The sequence below is a fragment of the Suricata suricatta genome, chromosome 12 (assembly GCF_006229205.1).
Source record: "Suricata suricatta isolate VVHF042 chromosome 12, meerkat_22Aug2017_6uvM2_HiC, whole genome shotgun sequence".
Lineage (NCBI taxonomy): Eukaryota > Metazoa > Chordata > Mammalia > Carnivora > Herpestidae > Suricata > Suricata suricatta.
The window spans coordinates 476,625-496,250 of record NC_043711.1 but is presented as its reverse complement, the minus strand read 5'-3'; the positions used below and the strand labels follow the sequence as shown (position 1 = coordinate 496,250).

At 65.1% G+C, this 19,626-nt stretch overlaps 2 protein-coding genes across 2 annotated transcripts in view; both read right to left on the bottom strand.

Annotated features, from left to right (window-relative positions):
* The window catches only part of ABCA7 (ATP binding cassette subfamily A member 7), an 18,755-nt gene extending 7,372 nt beyond the window's left edge, over positions 1–11,383 (bottom strand). The window contains exons 1-31 of the mRNA XM_029916345.1: positions 10,907–11,383; positions 10,571–10,627; positions 10,286–10,472; positions 10,104–10,197; positions 9,779–9,920; positions 9,585–9,697; positions 9,390–9,466; positions 8,977–9,057; positions 8,615–8,825; positions 8,398–8,537; positions 8,055–8,171; positions 7,748–7,909; positions 5,898–6,115; positions 5,511–5,687; positions 4,949–5,171; positions 4,598–4,819; positions 4,323–4,524; positions 3,930–4,040; positions 3,484–3,655; positions 3,068–3,199; positions 2,837–2,976; positions 2,481–2,618; positions 2,095–2,279; positions 1,955–2,009; positions 1,518–1,720; positions 1,276–1,336; positions 1,013–1,117; positions 784–938; positions 442–566; positions 273–368; positions 16–162 (exon numbers count right to left, since the gene is read on the bottom strand). Of these exons, the coding sequence (XP_029772205.1) occupies positions 16–162; positions 273–368; positions 442–566; positions 784–938; positions 1,013–1,117; positions 1,276–1,336; positions 1,518–1,720; positions 1,955–2,009; positions 2,095–2,279; positions 2,481–2,618; positions 2,837–2,976; positions 3,068–3,199; positions 3,484–3,655; positions 3,930–4,040; positions 4,323–4,524; positions 4,598–4,819; positions 4,949–5,171; positions 5,511–5,687; positions 5,898–6,115; positions 7,748–7,909; positions 8,055–8,171; positions 8,398–8,537; positions 8,615–8,825; positions 8,977–9,057; positions 9,390–9,466; positions 9,585–9,697; positions 9,779–9,920; positions 10,104–10,197; positions 10,286–10,351 (4,070 nt within the window). The 5' untranslated portion in view covers positions 10,352–10,472; positions 10,571–10,627; positions 10,907–11,383. The remainder of the gene's footprint in view (positions 1–15; positions 163–272; positions 369–441; positions 567–783; positions 939–1,012; positions 1,118–1,275; positions 1,337–1,517; positions 1,721–1,954; positions 2,010–2,094; positions 2,280–2,480; positions 2,619–2,836; positions 2,977–3,067; positions 3,200–3,483; positions 3,656–3,929; positions 4,041–4,322; positions 4,525–4,597; positions 4,820–4,948; positions 5,172–5,510; positions 5,688–5,897; positions 6,116–7,747; positions 7,910–8,054; positions 8,172–8,397; positions 8,538–8,614; positions 8,826–8,976; positions 9,058–9,389; positions 9,467–9,584; positions 9,698–9,778; positions 9,921–10,103; positions 10,198–10,285; positions 10,473–10,570; positions 10,628–10,906) is intronic.
* Positions 11,384–12,577: 1,194 nt separating this feature from the next.
* The window catches only part of CNN2 (calponin 2), a 10,374-nt gene continuing 3,325 nt past the window's right edge, over positions 12,578–19,626 (bottom strand). Inside the window, exons 3-9 of the mRNA XM_029916343.1 lie at positions 16,075–16,167; positions 15,844–15,965; positions 15,376–15,442; positions 15,162–15,299; positions 14,431–14,547; positions 14,152–14,298; positions 12,578–13,566 (exon numbers count right to left, since the gene is read on the bottom strand). Of these exons, the coding sequence (XP_029772203.1) occupies positions 13,291–13,566; positions 14,152–14,298; positions 14,431–14,547; positions 15,162–15,299; positions 15,376–15,442; positions 15,844–15,965; positions 16,075–16,167 (960 nt within the window). The 3' untranslated portion in view covers positions 12,578–13,290. The remainder of the gene's footprint in view (positions 13,567–14,151; positions 14,299–14,430; positions 14,548–15,161; positions 15,300–15,375; positions 15,443–15,843; positions 15,966–16,074; positions 16,168–19,626) is intronic.

The window sequence follows — 19,626 nt, the reverse complement described above, 5'->3', positions numbered from 1 at the left end:
GGGCAGGCGGGGAGCAGGCGCCGGGCGCCGGGCTGGCTGCAGCGGCAGGCCGGGGACGCAGACTCTGGGGTCCAGTTGCCCTTGGCCAAGACCTCGGCGACATCCACGGGAACGTCGGGCACCCAGAACCAGCAGGCGGCAGGCGGCGAGCACTCAGGCGTCCTGCGGGGGCGGGCTGTGGGCGCCTGGCTTCCGTGGGCTCCGGACACCCCAGAGGCCCGCTGGCTGCCGCCCGGCTGGGAGGAGCGACGCCCTGGGGGGGGTGGCCTCACCTGGCCGAGCCGTTCTTCGGGTCGGTCTCCAGCCCCGCCTCCTGCAGCAGTGTCTCCAGCAGCCGGGCTCTATCTGCATCCCCTGGGGCATCCTCACTGGGGGGGATCTCCGAGTCAGGTCTGTGCCCCCGGCCCTTCTGCCCCAGCCCCCCCCATCCTCTGTACCCACCTGAAGAAGGACATGTGCGCACCATACATGCTGGGAGTGAGGCGCAGAGCCGGGTAGTGTCCGAAAGGAGGCACAAGCAGACTGAACACCAGCGCCAGGCCCACAAAGAGGGCAGGCAGCACGATCTGCAGGGCAGGCCCATCAGCCGCCCGCCCTGCCAATCCTCCAGGCTGGCAGGTCCCACTTGCTCCTGCTCTAGAACCACCGGTGGCTCCCCAGTGCTCTCAGTAAAGTGCTCAGACTGGGGGAGACTTCTTGGGTTAAGCGCCAAATGAGTGATGGGAGCAGAGAACGGGCACCCAGGGTCCCCCACGCAGCCCCCCCGCGCCCGGCCCCCCTCACCTGTGTAAACAGGCCGCGGCGGCTGCGGCAGGCCAGCAGAAAGCGCTTGAGAAGCAGGGCCCGGAGCTGCTGGCGGGTCAGCGCCCAGCCGTGTACGCGGCCCGCCATGTCTGGCCCGAGGCCGCGCAGGGCCTGTGTTTCTGGGGCAGGCCTCGCTGCGGGGGATGGAAGCGTCAGTGCTCACGCCTGGGGGTGGGCAGGGAGCCCAGACCGGGGCCGGAGGACTCACCAAACTCGCCATTCTCCAGGACCGACTCTTCTGGCAGAATCGTGAGCCGCGGGGTCACACCAGGGCGAGCAAGGCCCGGGCCCAGGTCCTGCCTGCGGCTGCGGTCTGTGGGGCACCGGGGATGACGGTTGGGGGTGAGGGTCACAGAGGGGCTCAGGAATCGGGGCTGGAGGTCAAGGCTATGCCTTGAGACTCAGCCAAGAGTGGGGACGTGGTTAAAGGCAAGTCTAACTGAACCAGGGTGAGAGGTCAAGGACAGGGACCTGCGGCCGCATCCTCTGGGTCTGTGTCCACAGCATGATCCTGGACCACCTTCAGGAAGATCTGGGGAGGCAGAACCGGGGCTCAGCCTGGGGCCCCACGGAGAGAGTCGCCTGCCCCAGTGCTCCCCAGGCGATGCCCCGCCGTCAGCCCTCTGCGTGCGCCCTGCCTCCTCCCTGGGGTGCGCTGCTGTCGGTCACAGACCCTCCTCCCCCTCTCAGCGCCCCTCCCCTGGCCGCCGCACCTCTTCAAGGCTGGTGTCGGAGATCCCGTAGCTGGCCAGCCCCAGCTCCTCCCGCCGCCGGTCCAGCTCACAGAAGAGCCTGGCAAAGCTGCCGTCCAGGGCGCCCCCGTAGGGCAGCACCAGCACCAGCTCATGGGGCAGCACCTCCACCAGCCGGGCCCCGGGCACCAGGCACTGTACGAGGGACAGCAGCTGGGCGGGACCTGGGGGGCCGGGCGGGCACATCAGGGGTGCAGGCAGCACAGGTGGCCTGCTGTCCTCAGGGAAGGGCTGGGGTGGCCCATGGGGAGGCAGGCAGAGGTCAGGTTTAAGCACCCAAGGGCAAGAGATGAGTGGGAGTCAGGCGCAAAGTCCACGTGGGGTCAGAGGTCAGGGTCCAGTCCTGAACCCCCAACCCCTACTGGCCCTTCCCTTAGGCTCTCCCAGCCGGTTCTCACCAGCCTGCCTGGTGGGCTCCCTTCTGTGCCCGGGGTCCTCCGAGTCGGCGTTACCCTGAGGGCAGAGGGGCACCAATGTTGCTGCAGCCCCTGGGCTGGAGCCTTGGCGGTGGGGGTCTGAGGTCAGCTCCAGTCCTCACCTCTGTGCTGGCAGCTGGGGACAGGGGCTCCGTCCCCAGCGTCAGGTAGTAGCCAGAGCCCAGGTGACGACGCAGGAAGAGGGGGGACCCGCAGCAGCACACGCGGCCCGCGGCCACCACCGCCACACGGTCTCCCAGGAGCTCTGCCTCGTCCAGGTGGTGGGTGGAGAGGATCAGCGTGCGACCTGGGCCCGGGCACCCAGTCACACATACCACCAGGCTGCAAGGCCTTTGCTCAAGCCGTGGCCTCTGCCGGGAACGGCCTGCCCTGTGCATCCAACTCCTATTCATCCTTCAAAACCCCATTCCAAGAGCTTCTTCGTCAGAAGCGCTTTCTGGCCCCTGAAACGCAACCTAGGGGATCCTTGTGCCTCTCCAGCTCTCACCTGCCCGGTGCCTGAGCAGCAGCTCCCAAATGCTGCGGCGGGAAACGGGGTCCACACCGGCTGTGGGTTCGTCCAGGATGACGACCTGGGAGCCGCCCACAAAGGCGATGGCCACTGAAAGTTTCCGCTGCATTCCACCTGGGCAGAGACAGTGGGGGTGGGGGGAGTGTCCCAGCAGGGGCCCCTCCGTCTCCGGCAGGGCTGGGCTGCATCCCGTGCCCGGCCCCCTCTTCCCACCCCCCTGGGGCCCCTGGACCTGACGTCTCCTCTGGCTTCGTACCACCCACGGTAAAGTCCCAACCCCCTTCCCAGCATCGTCTCTACCGGCCTGGAGGCTGCTCCCCGGCCAGGCTCACCAGAGAGGTGGCGCGTCTGTGCGTGCCGCTTGGGGACGAGCCCCACGTCCTGCAGCAGGCGGGCCTGCTCGGGGCCCACGGCGTCTGCGCTCAGACCCTTCAGCCGCCCGTAGAACCAGATGTGCTCCTCCACGGTCAGCCTGCAGCCGTGCGCAGAAACGACAGCCAGCATGGCGGGCAGAGCCCCCAGGGCGCCCAGCCCCCGCCGGCCCCAGGCCCGTCGGGACGCACATGTCGAACAGCACGTTGTATTGTGGGCAGACGCCCAGGTGGGGCCGGATGGTGGCCATGCTGGACTGGACATCATGGCCCAGGATGCGGGCGGAGCCACCCGTGGGTGGGAAGAGGCCGCTCAGGATGGACCTGGGGGTGAAGGGGTCTCAGAGCAGCTGCCCATTCAGAGGAAACGGAGGCCCCAGAGAAGGGGCACGAGCACTTAAAAGATACCTACTGTATGCCCAGACCCGAGGTGTGTTACGTCCCCACTCTACAGAGGAGGGAAACGGAGGCTCAGAACACGGTTATCTACTGTGCACCCAAGTGCACTGGGGGTCCTGAGCCCCCCCGCAGGCCCCCCAGCCACTTCTCCCATTGAGCAGATGTGCAAGCTGAGACCAGGGGAAGGCAGAACGGTCGCAGCTGCTCACAGCGTGGTGGTCTTCCCGGCCCCGTTGTGGCCCAGCAAGGCGGTGATCTGGTCCTGGTAGAAGTCCAGGCTGAGCCCTCGCAGGGCCGGCCGGGGGCTGCCGGGAAAGCGCTTTTCCAGGCCCCGCACAGAGACCCCTGGGGTCAGGCCGGCTGGGACGGCTTCGGTCAGCACTGCGGGAGGAAGGCGGGCTGGACCCAGGGAGCCCGTTGCGGGCCGGGGGGGGGGGGGTTTGTGCAGGATGTGGAGGCCGCTAACGCTGGCCTGTGGAGTCAGGGACCCATGGGGCTGGGGCCTGGGGGGCTTAGGGGAGCCCCACGGAGCTGGCAGGACGGACGATACAGAAGGCTTTGCGGGGGCAGGGGCGGGCTCTGCGGGACCTCAGGTCTTTGGAGGACATGGGGGACACAGACAGGTAAGCCGCTGTCAGGGCTCCTTGTGGCTCACCCTCTGGGTCCTTTGGGCTGGGAGGCGGGGCAGAGCCCTTGGGAGAACGAGGTCCAAACCAATAGCTTCTCCGAAAGGGAAAGTTCCACGGTTTGGGGATCCCGTACTGGCCTGGAGGAGCGGCGCTCAGTTACCCCGTGAGCTCATGGCCCCGGGGCGGGCCGGCTTCTGGCCGTGCGCCAGGGTCAGGGCAGCCAGGGAGGAGGACCTGGCCAGGACACCCCATCGGCCTGCCTCGGGCCGTCCCTCAAACACAGCCACTCATGCCTAGAGGCCAGGAACCGACACACAGTCACCTAGGACGGCCTCCAGGTCCCCCACGGCCCCTCAGCCCAGCCCCCCGGCTGCAGGTACGCCCCTGCCCTGCATCCCTACCCCACCCTCAGGGCCCACCTGGACAGACGGCCTCCAGGTACCAAGTGGCGAGGCCATAGAGCACAGCATCGAGCAGCAGGATCCCAGAGACCTGGGCCAGGCTGAAGGCGCCAGGGGCGGGCCCGGTGCCCGCGTTGTGCCACTGCGCGCCCTCGCCCTGCTCCTCCAGTAACGCCAGGCTCTCGCAGCCAAACCCAAAGGCCACAGGCGACAGGAGGCTCTGCGGTGGGGACAGGGCGTCAGCGAGCAAGTGCAGCCGCGGGCCCCCTGCTCCCGGCCACACCGGGTCTCACCACAGCCACGAGGGCCCCCGCAGGCAGCTGGTCCCTCCAGGCCACGCACAGCACGTAGGGCAGATAGAGCACAAAGTAGGCAAGGCCTCCGCACGCAGCCGCCAGGTTGGCATGGGAGAAGAAGGCGCTCAGGAAGAAGCTCTGGACCACGGTGGCCACGGCGAAAGCCGCCAAGAACAAGAAGACCACGGCCGGGTGGCTGTAGGGGAGGATGTCCCCGAGCTGCAAGAGGCAAGGACGACCGGTGAGGCTCCCGGACCCGCCCAGGGGCCCGCACGCCTCCGCCAGGCGCCTCCGGCCTGTGCCCGGTGCGCGCCCACCCCGCAGTTGGGAAGGCTGAGGCGTGCCCACCTTGAGCACCAGCACGAGCAGCGCCGTGCTGAGGAGGAAGGGCGCCAGGCAGCTGAGGAGCCAGCCCAGCCACAGCACCGTGCGGCTGAGCCCCATGGCCTGCATCGTGTAGCGCAGCCTGGTCTCCTTCTCCCGCACCACGGCCTTCACGGTCAGTGCCACCGAGTAGATCCAGGCTAGCGTCAGGAAAAGGGGCAGCGACCGGCCTAGTACACGCAGGAACCTGGGCGGGGGGCGGGCCGCTGAGGTGGAGGCAGAGACCCCGCACAGCCCCGCTGGCAGGACAGTCGGGCACCTGGAGATGTGAGGGCACAGCCAGCCCAGGACGTGCCTGAGCCCTGTTCCAGCCTTAGGGTTGCAGCTGTCCTTACTGGCCACCCTCTCCCTGCCCCTCGGGGATCCCTGTTCCTCCCAGTATGGGTCACAGGGAGTGGTCTTTCTGCCGCTCTCATGCCTCCACTCCATGAATGTTCCAAACGGAGCCCGAGCCCGAGGACCCTGAGATCTGATGGAGGGCGGGGGTGGGGGCCGCGGGGCGGGGTGGGGGGGGGGCGGCGCTCACGCGTCATCCATGTAGCAAGGGTAGGGCATCTGCTGCAGGTAGAGGCCTGCACGGGGCTCCGAGCCGCTGAGCACGCGCACGGCCGCGCGCTCCAGCAGGTCCTGCAGGTACACGAATCCACCCCACACGTAGCGCAGGTCTCTCAAGGGGTCAGCATCGGGGCCGGGGTCCCAGAACCTGAACGGGGCATGGTGGTAGGCTGCGGGGAGACGCCGGGGACCCCAAAGGCCCTGCAAAGTGTTGACCCTGCCACCGAAGCCCTGGCCACGCCCCACGGAGCCCCCCCACACGGTAGACCCCATTTGGCCCAAGGAAGCCTGGGCTCCGCCTACCCCAGTGTCCCTTAGCTGGGATGGCCCCGCCCACCACGCTCAGGCCCGCTCCCACCTGTCCCTGATCTTATTGGTTCTCGTGACAGCGTCGATGTCCATGCGGATCTTGATGCGCAGGTGCCCAGGGCCTGAGAGCTGGGTGGGGTCCAGAGGCTCCTTGGGCCCCAGGAGGACGATGCCGGCCCAGAAGCGGTGCTCGGCGAGCAGCTCCAGGGCCCGCGCCACCAGGGCTGCCTCTGAGGGCGCCGCCTCCAGCTTGTCCAGGGTCACGCACTGAGGAAGGGCCCGGATGTGGGTCCTAGGTGCCCCAACCCTCCCCTGAACCTTGGGGCCGGGCGGTGCTTCTCCCTTGGGGCCCCCAAGGCAAGGCCCAGCTCAGCCATCAGATTTCTCCAGGACCCCAGCTGTGTCCCTCTGTTGGGGCCCAGTGGGCAATAATAATAAGGTAAACTTCACAAAAAAAAAAAAATTTTTTTTTACAGTATTTTATGTATACATAGTCTTCTGTGATGGACTATGGGGATACTTAAAGGATGGGGGTACCGCTTTCAAAACCTTAGAGGTGGACTTCACAGATATACAACTAAACAAAAAGTTCAGCCCTTATTAAAGTTCCAGATCTCTCTCTCTGAAGTTCAGTGGACCGACTCAGAAGAACCCTCCACCTGGTGAGGGCATCCAGATCCAGTCCATCCGCTTGAACGGATGGACCCTCCGAAAGACTTTGACTCGGGAGAATCTCCAGCCCTGCTCCAGCCACACCCCGGAGGCGGGCTGGGCTAGCACGGCGGAAACCTGAGGCATCCTCGGTCCAGTCAAATGAACGGTTCTGTCTCTTTGCTATGGGACTGACCACGGTCACCCCAAAAAGCCGAGGAAACAGCAAAAGTTCCTGACGGTGCTAACCTTCCTCGGATGGATAGGACGTTCTGTGGGTCTTCATGACCTCGAATCTGGGCATGGGATCGGAACATGTCAAAAGGAAAGGAGAGCCTAAGCCTCTGCCGCCAGACTCTAATGGGGGGGGCGGGGGGGGGTCTTCCAGGGGCCACTAGATGGCCCACCGATTTGGCGACGGTTAATCGTGTCGAAAAAATTAGGAAGGCGTATGAAACTTCTACGCCCAAGGATCCTAAACGAATTGGCTGTCGTTCCTGCCTCTGTAAACCAGACAGCGCCAGATAGGAAAAACCCTAAAAGAGACCCTTACTGCATTCACCACGGGGACCGGCATCCGTTGGCTAAACTCTCCTTCCCTTTGCCCCTGACAGGGTTGCCAAAAAATTTTTTTTGGTGATTGTTGATTTTATTTCCTTTTAAGTAAAAAGGGGGGATATGTTGGGGCCCAGTAGACAATAATAACCCTCAAACAATATTTTGCCTCTTGGGCCGCACATATGGCTTCTGTTCATCCTATGATTTACTTTATTTTCTGGGAGTGAACATAATCCTCTCCCAAAAGATTTGCTTAAGGATCAGCATCCCACCCTTGAATAATTAATGAAGGGCGTTAAGGAATGTATATCTCCTCATAGAATTCTTCAGACCTATCATATGTTTAAAACCAGACTATCATTAGGGGATTCTTTTTGCGATGACTTAAACCTGTTACTTACTGATAAGAATGATGTAATCACCCAGGGTATATAAGACCCCGGCTATCTCAATAAAGGAGTGTCCTTTTTTACCAACCGCCATCCACGCTCTCTCTCTCTCGTCTGTCTTCTTTCTTAGAGATATTTTCGCCGACACCAACCCCCTACTCGGGACCTTTCGACTGTGGTGCGTGGGCTGGTCCCCCGCATACCTCCTCAGGCTCGGGGCTCCCCTGTGCCCTAGGATCGCCAGGTTGGACCCTACCTCCCCCGTCCCCCACCGCTGCTGGAGCTCCGAAGCTGAGCTCACCTCCATCGCTTGGCCCAGCATGCCCACCAGGTGCCCCACATCAGCATGGGCCTGCTGCCAGCTGTAGCCATCCCCACGGGGGTCCAGAAAGGCCAGAAGAGCCTGGGCCTGGCCTCCGGGTCCTGGGCGCCTCCCTCCTCTGTCCTGAGCTTGCAGGAGCCTCTGGGGGTGGGGGGGCGGGTGGCAGGGGTTGCGTCGGGCACTCTGGGCCCCATCACCCCCTGCACACCGTCGCCCCCACGTCCTGGGCAGGGAGGCCCCGCCCTGGGAGACCCGGCCGTCCCTGCGCCCTCTGTCCTGGCCTTACGCGCAGCAGGGCCGCGTTGGAACTGTCGTTCAGGAAGCTGAAGAGCTGAGGCCCCAGCGCAGCCCACGCCCCCTGCAGGTCCTTCAGCAGGGCCAGCTCCTGGAAGGTCCGGTTCACCTGCGGCCAGTGGGCACCGACAGAAATGCCAGGCCTGCCCCTTCTCGCCACTCCCTGCCCTGAGGGCCCCGCCCGCCTCTCCTGCCTCGGTTCCTCGGCCCGAAATCTGGCAACTCTAACTTCTTCAAAACCCAGAGTCCACCACCCACTTCAGACAGCCGCCTGGGCCAGGCCCTCCCTCTGCCCCAGCCCGGCCTCCCCGGGCCCAGATCACTCCTGCCCTTACCTGGGCCATAAGCTGCCTGGTGAAGGGCGTGTCTGGGGTAAACAGCACTTTCCCGAGGACTAGCGGCTTCAGGCGCCTCCAGAGCAGGCGGGACAGTGGGTGGGTCTCCAGCGACCTCATCAGCTCAGCACAGGCAGGGCCTGGGGTCAGGGGGCACCGTGAGGCCCTGCCCCCACTCCCACCGCCCCCCTTCCCAGACCGGCGGTCAGTCACTCACTCGGGCTGCTGTCGGGCAGGCCCGGGGCCGGCTCCTGCCCCACCAACTCCTTCAGGTGGGTGGCCTCGTACCAGTCGAGGGAGGGCCCCCCTGGGACGCCAGGGCCCCTGCCACTGCAGAGGGCTTCTGATACAGCCTCCAGGGCTCCACGCGGCCCTTGGGGTCTCCGCAGCAGCGCCCGCAGCTCCACCAGGCTGGGCAGTGCCAGGAGCTGGAGAGGTCACCAGAGCATGCCACCCAGCCTCGACTGGGGCAAGGACCCTGCCAGGAGCACCTTCTCCCTCCCCGCTTCTGCCCAAGCACCCCATCCAGGCAGCCTGCCCTTTCAGCCTCCCGGCTGCGGCGGAGAACCAGCCGCTTACCTCCTGGGCCAGGGCCTCTGCTGCCTCCAGAAAGCTGCTCACGGACTCCCAGGCTCGGCCAAGCCCTGACCCCAGGGATTCCTGGGGAGAGAGCCCACAAGGGTGAAAATGGCCCCGTGGCATTCTCATTAGGGGTGTAGCGCTTTGCCACGCTCCCGTGCGGTCTCACAGGCTGGACACTTTATCACCATGCTGGACACAGCCTTCTGGGCACCAACAGGACAGGGGACATCGTCCCAAGTCCCTCCAGGAGCCAGGGACAGCCCAGGAAGAGGCCTGGACACTGGAACCAGAGGCCCCTGGCCCAGGATGGGGAAGCCCAGAAGGCCACAGTGGGAGCGGAGCAGAGCACATGACAGAGGGTCAGGCTGAGGACTTCCTGAGTCACCGGGTCTTACCCCACCCCATCGCACCTTTCGAAGCAGGGTCCCCAGCAGCTCAGCGGTCAGGGGTAGGCGGTCCTGCGGTGGGTTGCTCGGCAGAGGCTGGGCTGGGAGAGGAACACACAGCAGCGCGAGTCGAGGCAAAGCCTGGCTTGAGACGGCTCCCACCTTGTGCCCATGACACAGCTGGGCAGGTCGAGGCCCAGAGCGTCCCTGCTGCCTCACCGGCTCCGCCTGCCCCTCTCAGCGCGGGCATCAGCCTTCCCAGGCTGGCCAGCATCCTGTGGGTTCTTGCACCCCCCAGCACGGTGCGGGCATCTGCCAGGAGCCGGGAGACCCTGGGGGCAGAGAGAGCACAAGGCGGGGCTCGGCAGACACCCCGGGGCCCGCGGCCGCCGCGCCCACTGCCGCTTGCTCACAGGGAGTCCTGGAAGTTGCTGAGGACGCCGGGCTGCTCGGCGGGCGTGGGCTGCGCGAAGCAGGTGTTGTTCGAGCTGCAGAGGAGGCCCTGGAGCCAGGCCACGGTGCCGGCCGAGGGCAGCGGCTTGTTGCGGAAGTGGCCTGTGGGGATGCTTGGCGTGGGGAGCCTTGCCCGCACCCTCACGGTGTCCGCACCCTCCCGACACAGTGCTCACTCAAGGCTTTTATCCCATAGCCCTGTCTGCGCTCACAAGGCCCCTGTGGATAGGGTGACCCCGTGCCTACCCCACCCCACGCAAAGGGCCTGGTCCCTGCGGGGCTTACATTCATGCTGCTCAAGTGGGGGGTGGGAGTGGCGCACAGCCACCAGGATGAAGAAGAGAAACAGAGGCCACAGCAGCTCCACCAAGAGCTGGATCTGGGGGAGGGGCAGAAGAGGCGGGGGAGTGGGGCACCCTGAGGGGCACCAGCGCCGCCCCTCCCTGGCCCATCAGTCCTGGCATTACCGGCTGTCTCCTGCGATACAGGACGTTTTTCCAAAGCAGCAGCATTAGCTGTGTCCAGAAGGCCATGGTGGAAATGCACAGAGCACACGACGGTCAGGCTGAGGACGCGCGCTGTGTGGCTGCAGGTAACCCTCGGCCCTCTCTGAACCTCATTCCTCTAGCCCGTGGTGCAGGGTTCCTGGGAGCTCTGATCGGAGCCAAACGGCAGGTACGTATTAGAGTCCCTACTGTCCCTGGAGGGACGGAGTGGGCCAATGGGAGCCCTGCCCGCAGCTGTCCTCGCACCTGATTGGCTGCCCGGGCTGTCGCTCGCTGCAGGCCTGGGGTCCAAGAGGCTATCAACTAATTATTGAGGGGGAGGAGCCTCGGCATTACTCTTCCGTCACGACTCCACCCTGACCTCCCTTGGGGCCCCCACGTCCTGGCCCCCAGCCTCATCCCGCGCCCTGGGAAAGATCCCCACGACCACCCCGGCCCCAGTCTTCCACAAGGGTAGCAGCAAAGTGTTTACTGTGCTGAACATTTTACACGCCTGGCTGGAAGGAGGGCCAAGCCAGGTCCCCAGAGAGACCAGCGGAGTCAGCAGTCACCCCGCGGGAGGCAGGGCCCAGCTCTACCCACCCTTCATGTATCATTTATCGCTGAGAAGAGCCACGAGCCCCAGAGGCAGCGTGCGGAGAAGGGGCAGCACTGCGGGCCCCTGAACCAGCCAGTCCTGAGCCCGTGCCTCGGTCAGGGCTGTCCGGCTCCGGCCGACTTCATCGTTGGGCTGCCCGAGGGGCAGGGCGTTGCCAAAGGCCACAGTCGAGGCTGGAACTAGAACCCAGGACCCCCGACCCCCCACTCGAGGACTCTTCTTTACATCAGGTGGGAGCTGGGGCGGGGGAAGCCTCCGTTTTTCCAGTTGTAAAGTGGGGCAGAGAGCTAGTCGGAGTTCGAACGCGGAGAGGGGCTGCGGGTGGGTCGCCTCTCAGGTCGAATGCCCAAGCGCGCCCTGGAGAATTAGTGCTCCATTCTGCCGCCGCTCGCGCTCACCGGCACGGAGTGGAGGTGGGTGAGAGTCTGGGCTCTGCCCGCATCCCCTAATTCCCGGGGGACCTGCCTCTCCCCCCCCCCCCCCCCCCCCCCCCCCCCCCCCCCCCCCCCCCCCCCCCCCCCCCCCCCCCCCCCCCCCCCCCCCCCCCCGCCATCCGCACCCCGGCACCCTCCCTTCCTCTCCCGGGACCTTCTCACCTCTCTAGTCCTCATCTCTGGCCGCCTTCCGAGCGCCCGACAGGGGCCCGGGATCGCGGCCCCTTTAAGAGGAGTCTCCCGCTCCCGCAGCGAGCCCTAAGCCCCAGCAGTTAACCACCTGCACCTGGGATGCCCGCGGCCGCGCCCCGCCCCCACCCCCTACTATTGGCTGTCATCCCTGCCACTCACAGGCCAGGCCCGCCCGATCCACGCGCGCCGTGGGAGGAGGCCGTGCAAAGCCGGGTTTCTTAAAGGGACCGCTCTGCTTTTGCTGCGTCACCGTGGGGCGCTGGGTTGCCGGCTCATCCCACGCCAGCCGACCCCCTGACAGGCCGGGGCCGTGCTCTCTCCCCACATTGCAAACCCGCCTGCAGTGCAGCAACTCCCGGTCCTAGGTGGTCCCTTTCTCCCCACTATTCTGGGGAACCCCAGCCCTAGCCAGACTCGCTCCATGACCCCGGGACTCCACTTGTCCATCTGCAAAGTGGGGGCATCCCACAAACATTCCTTTGGTCCCGGCGATGGCAGAAGGGGGAAGGGGGGCCCAGCATTCTGAGATTAGAGTCCTGGGTCATAACGGTCACAGCCCTTTGAAGAATGTTTCCAGATCCCTTTCTAGAAAACTGGGTGGATCTCTCAAGATCACGGTGAAGACGAAGCAAGTGTATGGACCCCCAGCTCTGAAGGCACCGGGGAGCAGGTGTACTGGGAGAGCCCCGGAGAAAAGGGAGGTGGGCTTGGTGTTGGGGCTTTGAGCCGTGGCCCAAAAGGCAGGCCTAGCGAATGGCCAGAGCAAAGCCCCAGGGGCTGGAAGGCGGCGCCCTGGGGCTGGGGCCTCGGTTCTCACCAGCAGGTGGGCCCACCTCTTCCTGCTACCACCGGACCGCATGTTTTCAGCCCACACTCACCTGCAGCCCGGCCTAGGCTCCTCCAAGGCAGCAGAGGACCCAGGACCTCCTTAGAAGAGGCCCACTGCCGACCCATCCCCCGGGGCCCCGTCCACGGAGCCAAGCCACACCCCGCCCCCACCCAGCCGCAGACCCCAGCTTCTACCAGCAGTTCCTTCCTAAAAAGAGGTTTTTATTGCGTTTGGTCCACAGTTAACATTTCACATTATCTCTTGGTCCCAGGGCTCCTGGATGGGGGCCAGTCCCCAGGGAGGACCTCTGGGTGGGGATCCCTGTGCAGTACTTGGCAGAGGAATGGGGACAAGTCGGGGAAGGGTGGAGGGCGGGCCTGGCTTTGTGTCCTGCCTGGGTCTCAGTTTCTCCACTAGGCCCTGGGGTACCTACGGGGGGGGGGGGCGGTGCTGAGTGCTACGGAAATCCAGGGCCTCACAATCGGGACTGTGGCCCGACCCTCTCCCAGGGGGCCTGCTTCCTTCGGGGGCAGCCCCTTCCACCATCCCCACCCCGCCCCCACTCCCTTGCAAAAACTTTTTTTTTTTTCGTTAAAACTGCCCGGAGCTTCTCTGGGTACAGAAACCGCAAACTGATCGGCAGAGAAAAGGGAAGAGAGGGAGAGGCCACCGGAAGCCATTAGGGGGCAGGTCCCTCCCTGCGCAAGTTTCTTCCCGCAACACCTTCCCCCAAGGTCAGGCCAAAGCCAGTAGGGAAACTCTGGCACCCCGCCCACCGCCCATATCTGCATGTGGCTCCGCCCCTTCCCCACAGACCCTAGGGGGCCGCTGGAAGAGAAGCAGAAAAACAAAAGAAAACCCGAAAAACCCTGAAAGCAGACAGGGTGATGTGGGGAGACGCCAGCAGGGGGCCTCAGTGGCCCGCCTCCTCTTGGTGGTAGGGGGCGTAATCCGGGGCCTCCTCTGGGCCTGGGCCGCCGCCTGCAGCCCCTCCAACCCCATCAGCCACAGGGCCCTGCGGGCAATACTTGGGGTCGTAGATCTGCCGGCCCAGGCCAAACACCTGGCCACTCTGGTTGGCGCCCTGCGTGTAACCCATCTGCAGGGACATGGAGGAGTTGTCACACTTGTCCGTCCCCAGCTTGGTGTCGTAGATGTGCCGCCGAGTCCCGGGGGCCGTCATGCCCACCTGGACAGGAAAGAGAGAGAGCTTCAGGGCTGGTGGGGGCTGGGCGCTGGAGGCCACCCCTGCCGGATCCCTGAGCCACCTCCATCTGTGCCTGCACCCCTGCCCGACCCCCGCACCATCTCCATCTGTGCCTGCACTGGGCGCAGACGCCCGTGCACCCGCCGCAGCCCTGCCCAGACGGCCTCTCTTCTTGGACTCTATGCTGAGTTGGTCTCCTCTCCCTGGGGGCTAGGGCTCTCACGGGGGCTCTCCCTCCCAGCCCAGAAGCCCCCGGGTCAGGCCAGGCATCCTGACGGCCCGATGCTTCAAGACCATCACACTGGCACATGCAACGAGGCAGGAAAATCAAGTATCAGTGGATTGGAAGAGATCAGGGTTGCACGGGGCCCCTGCCAATCCTATGCCAGGGGGCAGGGGGGGGCAGGGAGGATAAGGCCCAGAGCCGGCCAGTAACTTCCCCAAGGACACACAGCGAGTTGAGGCAGAGAGGTCAGAGGGGGCTCCAGAGTGGGATTTTCATGGGGGGGCATGTTTGAGGACAAGCACAAGAGTGGGCAGGGCAGTGGGGTGGCGGGCGAGCCCCACCTGGCTGGCACACTTGTTGGTGCCCATCTGGAGGCTGATGGTGGAGTGGTCCATGGGCGGCAGGATGTGGTTCTTGGGGTCGTACAGATGCCTTCTCGTGCCATAAGCCGTCATGCCCGACTGGCTGGCACACTTGTTCGTGCCCATCTGCAGGAAGGCGGGCAGCTCAGGTCAGGTGCCTCTGCCAGGCCTCGAGACCCCGCCCTGAACTTGAGGGGACACGGGGCTTATCGGGCCTGGGTCACATCAGGAGCCCCCACCCCATCGCCGTGGGCCCACCTGGAGCCCAATGACGCAGTGGCCGGCCTTCATGGTGGCATCATCGAAATTGCGTTCCTGCTTCTCCGAGTATTTGACACCAATGTCCACACCGCTCTGCAGCCCCTTAGTCTTGGCCTGCAGGGGTGGGATGCTGGGAGCATTAAGGGGGCAGTGGAGAGCCTCTTGCTCTCCCCAGACCGTGCAACTCCGGGGGAGGAATGGGGACCCCGCTCGAACCCCCCTCCCCCCCGCGCCTCGGCACCAGCGGTCTGGCAGCAGCTCCGGACAAGGGCTCAGGGGGTGTCCTCACCACTTCCCCCTCTCTGCCCATCACCTCCCCCTACCCAAGCCCCAGCAGCTGGCCGGCTGGCGGACACCTGCCCCTGGACCCTGCCTGGTCACTAGACCCACACACTGGCCCGAGCCTCCTGTGATCAGGTGTCCCCACAGCGTGTAACTTATTTGTAATCTATCAGAGATGGACTCTGGCTGACAATGGCGTGTCCGCGGAGCTTCACGGATTGTGACGAAGCGCGGTGGCTGTGTGGGGGGGGACAGAGCACCTTCCTCTCAACTCTGCTGTGACCCTAAAACTGTGCTCAAATGTAAAGCTTAGTGTTTTGTTTTGTTTTTAAGTAAAGACTTCATCCATCATCCATTGTCTGCTTCCCCCGGAGACCGAGAAGCCGCGGCCGGCAGGCTGGGTCTGTCTTGCCCGCCACGCGGCCGGGGCCGACTCCGGGCCTCACCTTCCCGGCCAGGGCGAGGAGTGACACCTGCACCTGGGTCATGTTCCCGCTCTCGAACAGGTCGTTGGCCTCGAACAGGTCCACGGGGTTCATGCCGTAGCTGACCATGGCCTTGATGAAGTTGGAGAGGTTTTCCAGCTGGGAGGAGGCAGGAGGAGGACTGTGAGGCGACCCTGCCCACCTGTCAGCCCCCCGTCCCGCCTGCGGGCCTCACCTGGTGCCAGTTCTGCATGGAGCGGTTGATCTTGGGGACGGAGCCCGGCTGGAGCTTGTTCATGAGTCTGGGGGGGCGGGGACAGGACCCTCCATTAGCACAGGGGAGGCTCAGAGACCCAAGAAATGAATTCTACTCTTGCCAACTCATGCCTTCCCGAAGCAACCTCACTCCAGGCCTCAGTTTCCCCTCCTGCAATGTAATCTTCATCCGCAAGGGAGCAGAGGGCCCGAGAGTGGGGACCACCGTCTGGGGACTTCCATGCTGAGGGATGTCCAACCCACCAAGTAGAACGCAGTGGAGGAAGAGGCCCCCCACGGGAGGACGCCCCAGAGAGCCAGCACCAAGTGGCAACTGGAGAAAGGGAAAGACACGCAAGACCCGAGACGAGGAGAGCCAGCAGCTCCCGCCGCCCGCGGCCTCGTGCTCACGGCCGGGTGCCCGGCACCTGCCCACACTCGCACTCACGTGCACAAGATGACGCCGTCTTTGAGACCCTTCTGGAAGTCGGGCCCCACGGAGAGGCCGGTGAGTCCCTCGATCCAGCTCCGGAGCTCAGCCTCCTTCTGGGGGTCATATTTGGACTGGAGCTGGGTGGGCAGAGGACACAGGGGTGCGGTCAGCCGCCGGGGAGCTCCTGCGGGCAGGGACCACTCCCCCTTCGCAGGCTCAGACACGCCCCCATCTCTGGACAAACACCTGTTCCAGGCTCCTTCCGGGACCTGCACCCGCGCCCCTCGGCACCTTGGTCTTCTCTGCACTGGAGAGACCTGCTCTTCTTTGTTGTTTTATCTTTCATCCATCCACCTATCATCTATCTACTTATGTTTGTTTTTGAAAGACAGAGGGAGAACAGGGGAGGGGCAGAGAAAGGGAGACACAGAATCCGAAGCGGGCTCCAGGCTCTGAGCTGTCAGCACAGAGCCTGATGCGGGGCTCAAACCCACGGACCATGAGATCATGACCGGAGCCGCAGCTGGATCCTTAACCAACTGAGCCCCCCCGGGCGCCCCCATTTTCACCACTTTAAAGTGAACAGCTCAGGGGCGCCCGGGGGGCTCAGTTGAGCATCCATCTCTTGATGTCAGCTCAGGTCATGATGCGGGGTCATGAGACCGAGCCCCGAGTCAGGCTCTGTGCTGAGCGAGGAGCCTGCCGAACACTCCCGTTCTCTTTCTCCCCAGCTCCTGCGCATGCGCTCGGAAACATAAAAAGTAAACAACTCAGTAGTTTTAGTACGCTCACAATATTGTGCAACCATCGTCGCAGTCTAGTTCCAGAACATTCCATCTCTCCAAAGGAAACCCGATCTCCATCAGCCATCACCTACTCCACCAACCCCCAGCTCCCACGAGCCCCTTCCTGTCTGTGGACGAGCCTGTTCTGGACGGGTCACACACACGGACTCACATCCCACCGGCCTCTTGTGTCCGGTCCCCTCCCTGAGTGTCCTGTGTCCAGGGTCCGCCTGCGCGGCGGCGGGTGTGGGCACCTCCCTCCTATTTACGGCTGAGTACGTCCCAGTGTGTGGATGGACATGCGTTCACCCATTCATCCGCGGACGGACATTCGGGCTGTTTCCGCCTTTGGCCACTGTGAATATCCAAGCACAGGCTCGGGGTGCGCATCTAGCAGAGGGGTTGCTACGTCACGTGGTAACCCTCCACTGGGCTTACTGAGGAACCCCCAAAACTTCCTCTGCTCCTTGAAATGACCACATCAGTTTTTGCCACAGGGCCTTTGCACAAGCTGTCCCTTGATTCAGCTGTTCCCATGGCTGGGTCCCTCCCTCCAATCCAGTCACCAATCCAGCTTGAAAGCTACCTCCCTGGAGAGGGCTTCCCCGACTACCCCGCCTGAAAGCCCTCCTCACGCCCTTCTCCCCCCGCTCGGCTTCATGGCCCTCCGAGCTTTTCCCTTCACACAGCACAGCTCCTCGCTCAGGGGCCGCCCCCCTAGCTCTGCCGCCCAGCTCAGTGCTGACTCCACAGCCCCGGCAAGCAGGACCAAAACGCTCCCGGTACCCCATCAGTGCACGCGCACCACACACACACACACCCACTTCCCATGACAACATCTTGGGGCGCCCAAGGCCAAGAAAGGCAGGATGGCTGGGGCCCAGACAAGCCAGAGCCAGTCAGGGGGACTGGGAGGAGGCAGGCGGGGGCAGCCCCGGGCGGCGCCCGGACAGGGCAGGAAGGAGGCCGAGTCCAGCCCCCGGGCCGTGGCAGCCCCTCCAGGTTAGGGGGCTTTCTGTCCAGGACGGCTGCACACGCGCCCGCAGACCCCTGCCCCGGGTGCTCTCCCTTCCTGCCCTTCCACCCCTGCCGGGGACCAGGCCCACAGAGCCGCCCTCAGCAGGCCCAACTTCCTTATGACCATGGACACAGTTCTCCCCCTGTGCCTCAATTTCCCCAGCTGTGTTTGGAATTGTTTTCAGGAGGACCTCCTGAACTGGGCCCCACCTCTTGGTTCCTGCATGGAAACCCCACGACACGGGATCAGGGCTGAGCTGACCAGGACACGGCAGGGACAAAGGCAGGGAGGCTGGCCCGCCCGTCTGCTCCTCCAGGCCCACCCCGAGCCGCCACCTCCTGGTTCCCACAGCCCCGCGGCCCCGCCCTGAGGAGGGAGAAGCTGAGCCCAAGACAGGCCAGCTGGGCCGGGCCCCTGACGGCTCCTGGGAGCCGGGGTCCTGGGCAGAGGCGCCGGGCCGCCCGCCTGCAGCCCCCGCCTCCCTCCCCCCTGTCCAGCGGCCTTCAGCACATTCCTCCTCACCACAAACTGCCAGGAATGCAGACGCTGCCTCCCTGCTAAATCGGGACCAGCTGTTCCCAGAGTTCTAGACCCCCCAGCCGGCCGGAAATGGGGTGACTGCTCAGAGACCTGCTGGACAGCAATCCGTCATCATGCCATCCAGCCATGGGTAAACTGAGGCACGGGGAGCAGAAAGAAGTCACCAGAGGTCTTAACCTCCTCTTAAGGAGCTGGAAAAGTGGACAGGGCGTAGGCTTGAAGCCACAGGAAGCTGGTTCCCAATTCTGGTGCGGCCCCAGTGACCCTGGCTGGTCACTGCCTTGCCCCTTCTCCAGCCCTGCAGACTGAGGACCAGTCACCGGGGGCCTTCTGACCTCATCCCAGACGGAGCAGGTCTCAACCCGCCCCTCCGTCTGCACCTGCGTCTGCGGAAACTGCCTGCACCCCGGCCGGGGTGCCGCGCCCTCGCCCACTTCCTGCCGCCCCGGGGAGGGGCAGGGGGTGCGGCCCGCCCAGGACCTCAGACCGACAGGCGCTGGATGCAGCAGGTCTCGGTTCGAGTCCCGACTCTGCCCCTCGCAGGCTGTGTGGTTCTGAGCCCCGTGGACAAAGCCAGCCCCCCTTGGCGCTGCGAGGTCGGTCACCGGCTCGGTTGTTGCTGGAGAGGGGAACCGGGGCTCAGGAAGGCTCGGCGGGCTCCCGGCGCCCCGAGCCTCAGCCGCGCTCTGCCCCCGCGGGGAGCTCGGGGAGGCCCCTGGGGTGTCGGTGGGGCCGGGGCCCGTCCGGGGCTGACAGCGGGGTGCCCTCCCCTCCCCAGGCAGGCTCGCGGGGAGCTGCCGGCGGCAGGGCCGCGCTCCCGGGTGCCCGGTGGGAGGGGGAACTCCCCTCGGGCCGAAGGGCCGCCTCCCGGGGTCGGGGACCACCCGCTGCGCTCCCCCCCTCCCCGGGCTGGGCCCGCTGGGCGACCCTCCTCGAGCGTCCGCCCCTCTCCGAGCCGGTCACACGTGCGCCCTCAGTGCCTCCCCCGGCCCCACCCGGGCTTCTAGGTCGCAAAACACACACTTTATTTAGGACCGCGTTCCGGGGACCCCAGCATCCTGCTGGCGCCGGCGCTCCCACCTCGACTTTGTCCGAGGAGCGGCGGGGCGGGGCGGCCCCCCGTTTCCTACTTCCCCCTGGGTCCTCCCGCCCAGGTGTTAGAGGTGGGGGCTCCTGAGGGCCACACCCCTCCGTAAAAGGGCAGCGGACGCGCGTCCGGGGAACGGGGAGGGGGCTGCCGGGGCGTCCCCTCGGGGCATCCCGGGCCTGGAAGAGCGGGCCGGGCAGTGGGGCTGCGAGCGGGGGGCCCTGGGGGAAGGGGTCAGACCCGCGCGCTCCTAGCGCCTGGGGGGTGCCAGACCGCTCCCCCGGACGCGGGGGGGGGGCTCGCGGAGGGGGCCCCCAGGACCGCAGGCGTTAGGGGGTCGGAGGGCCAGCCCCTTCCCGAGCCTCGGC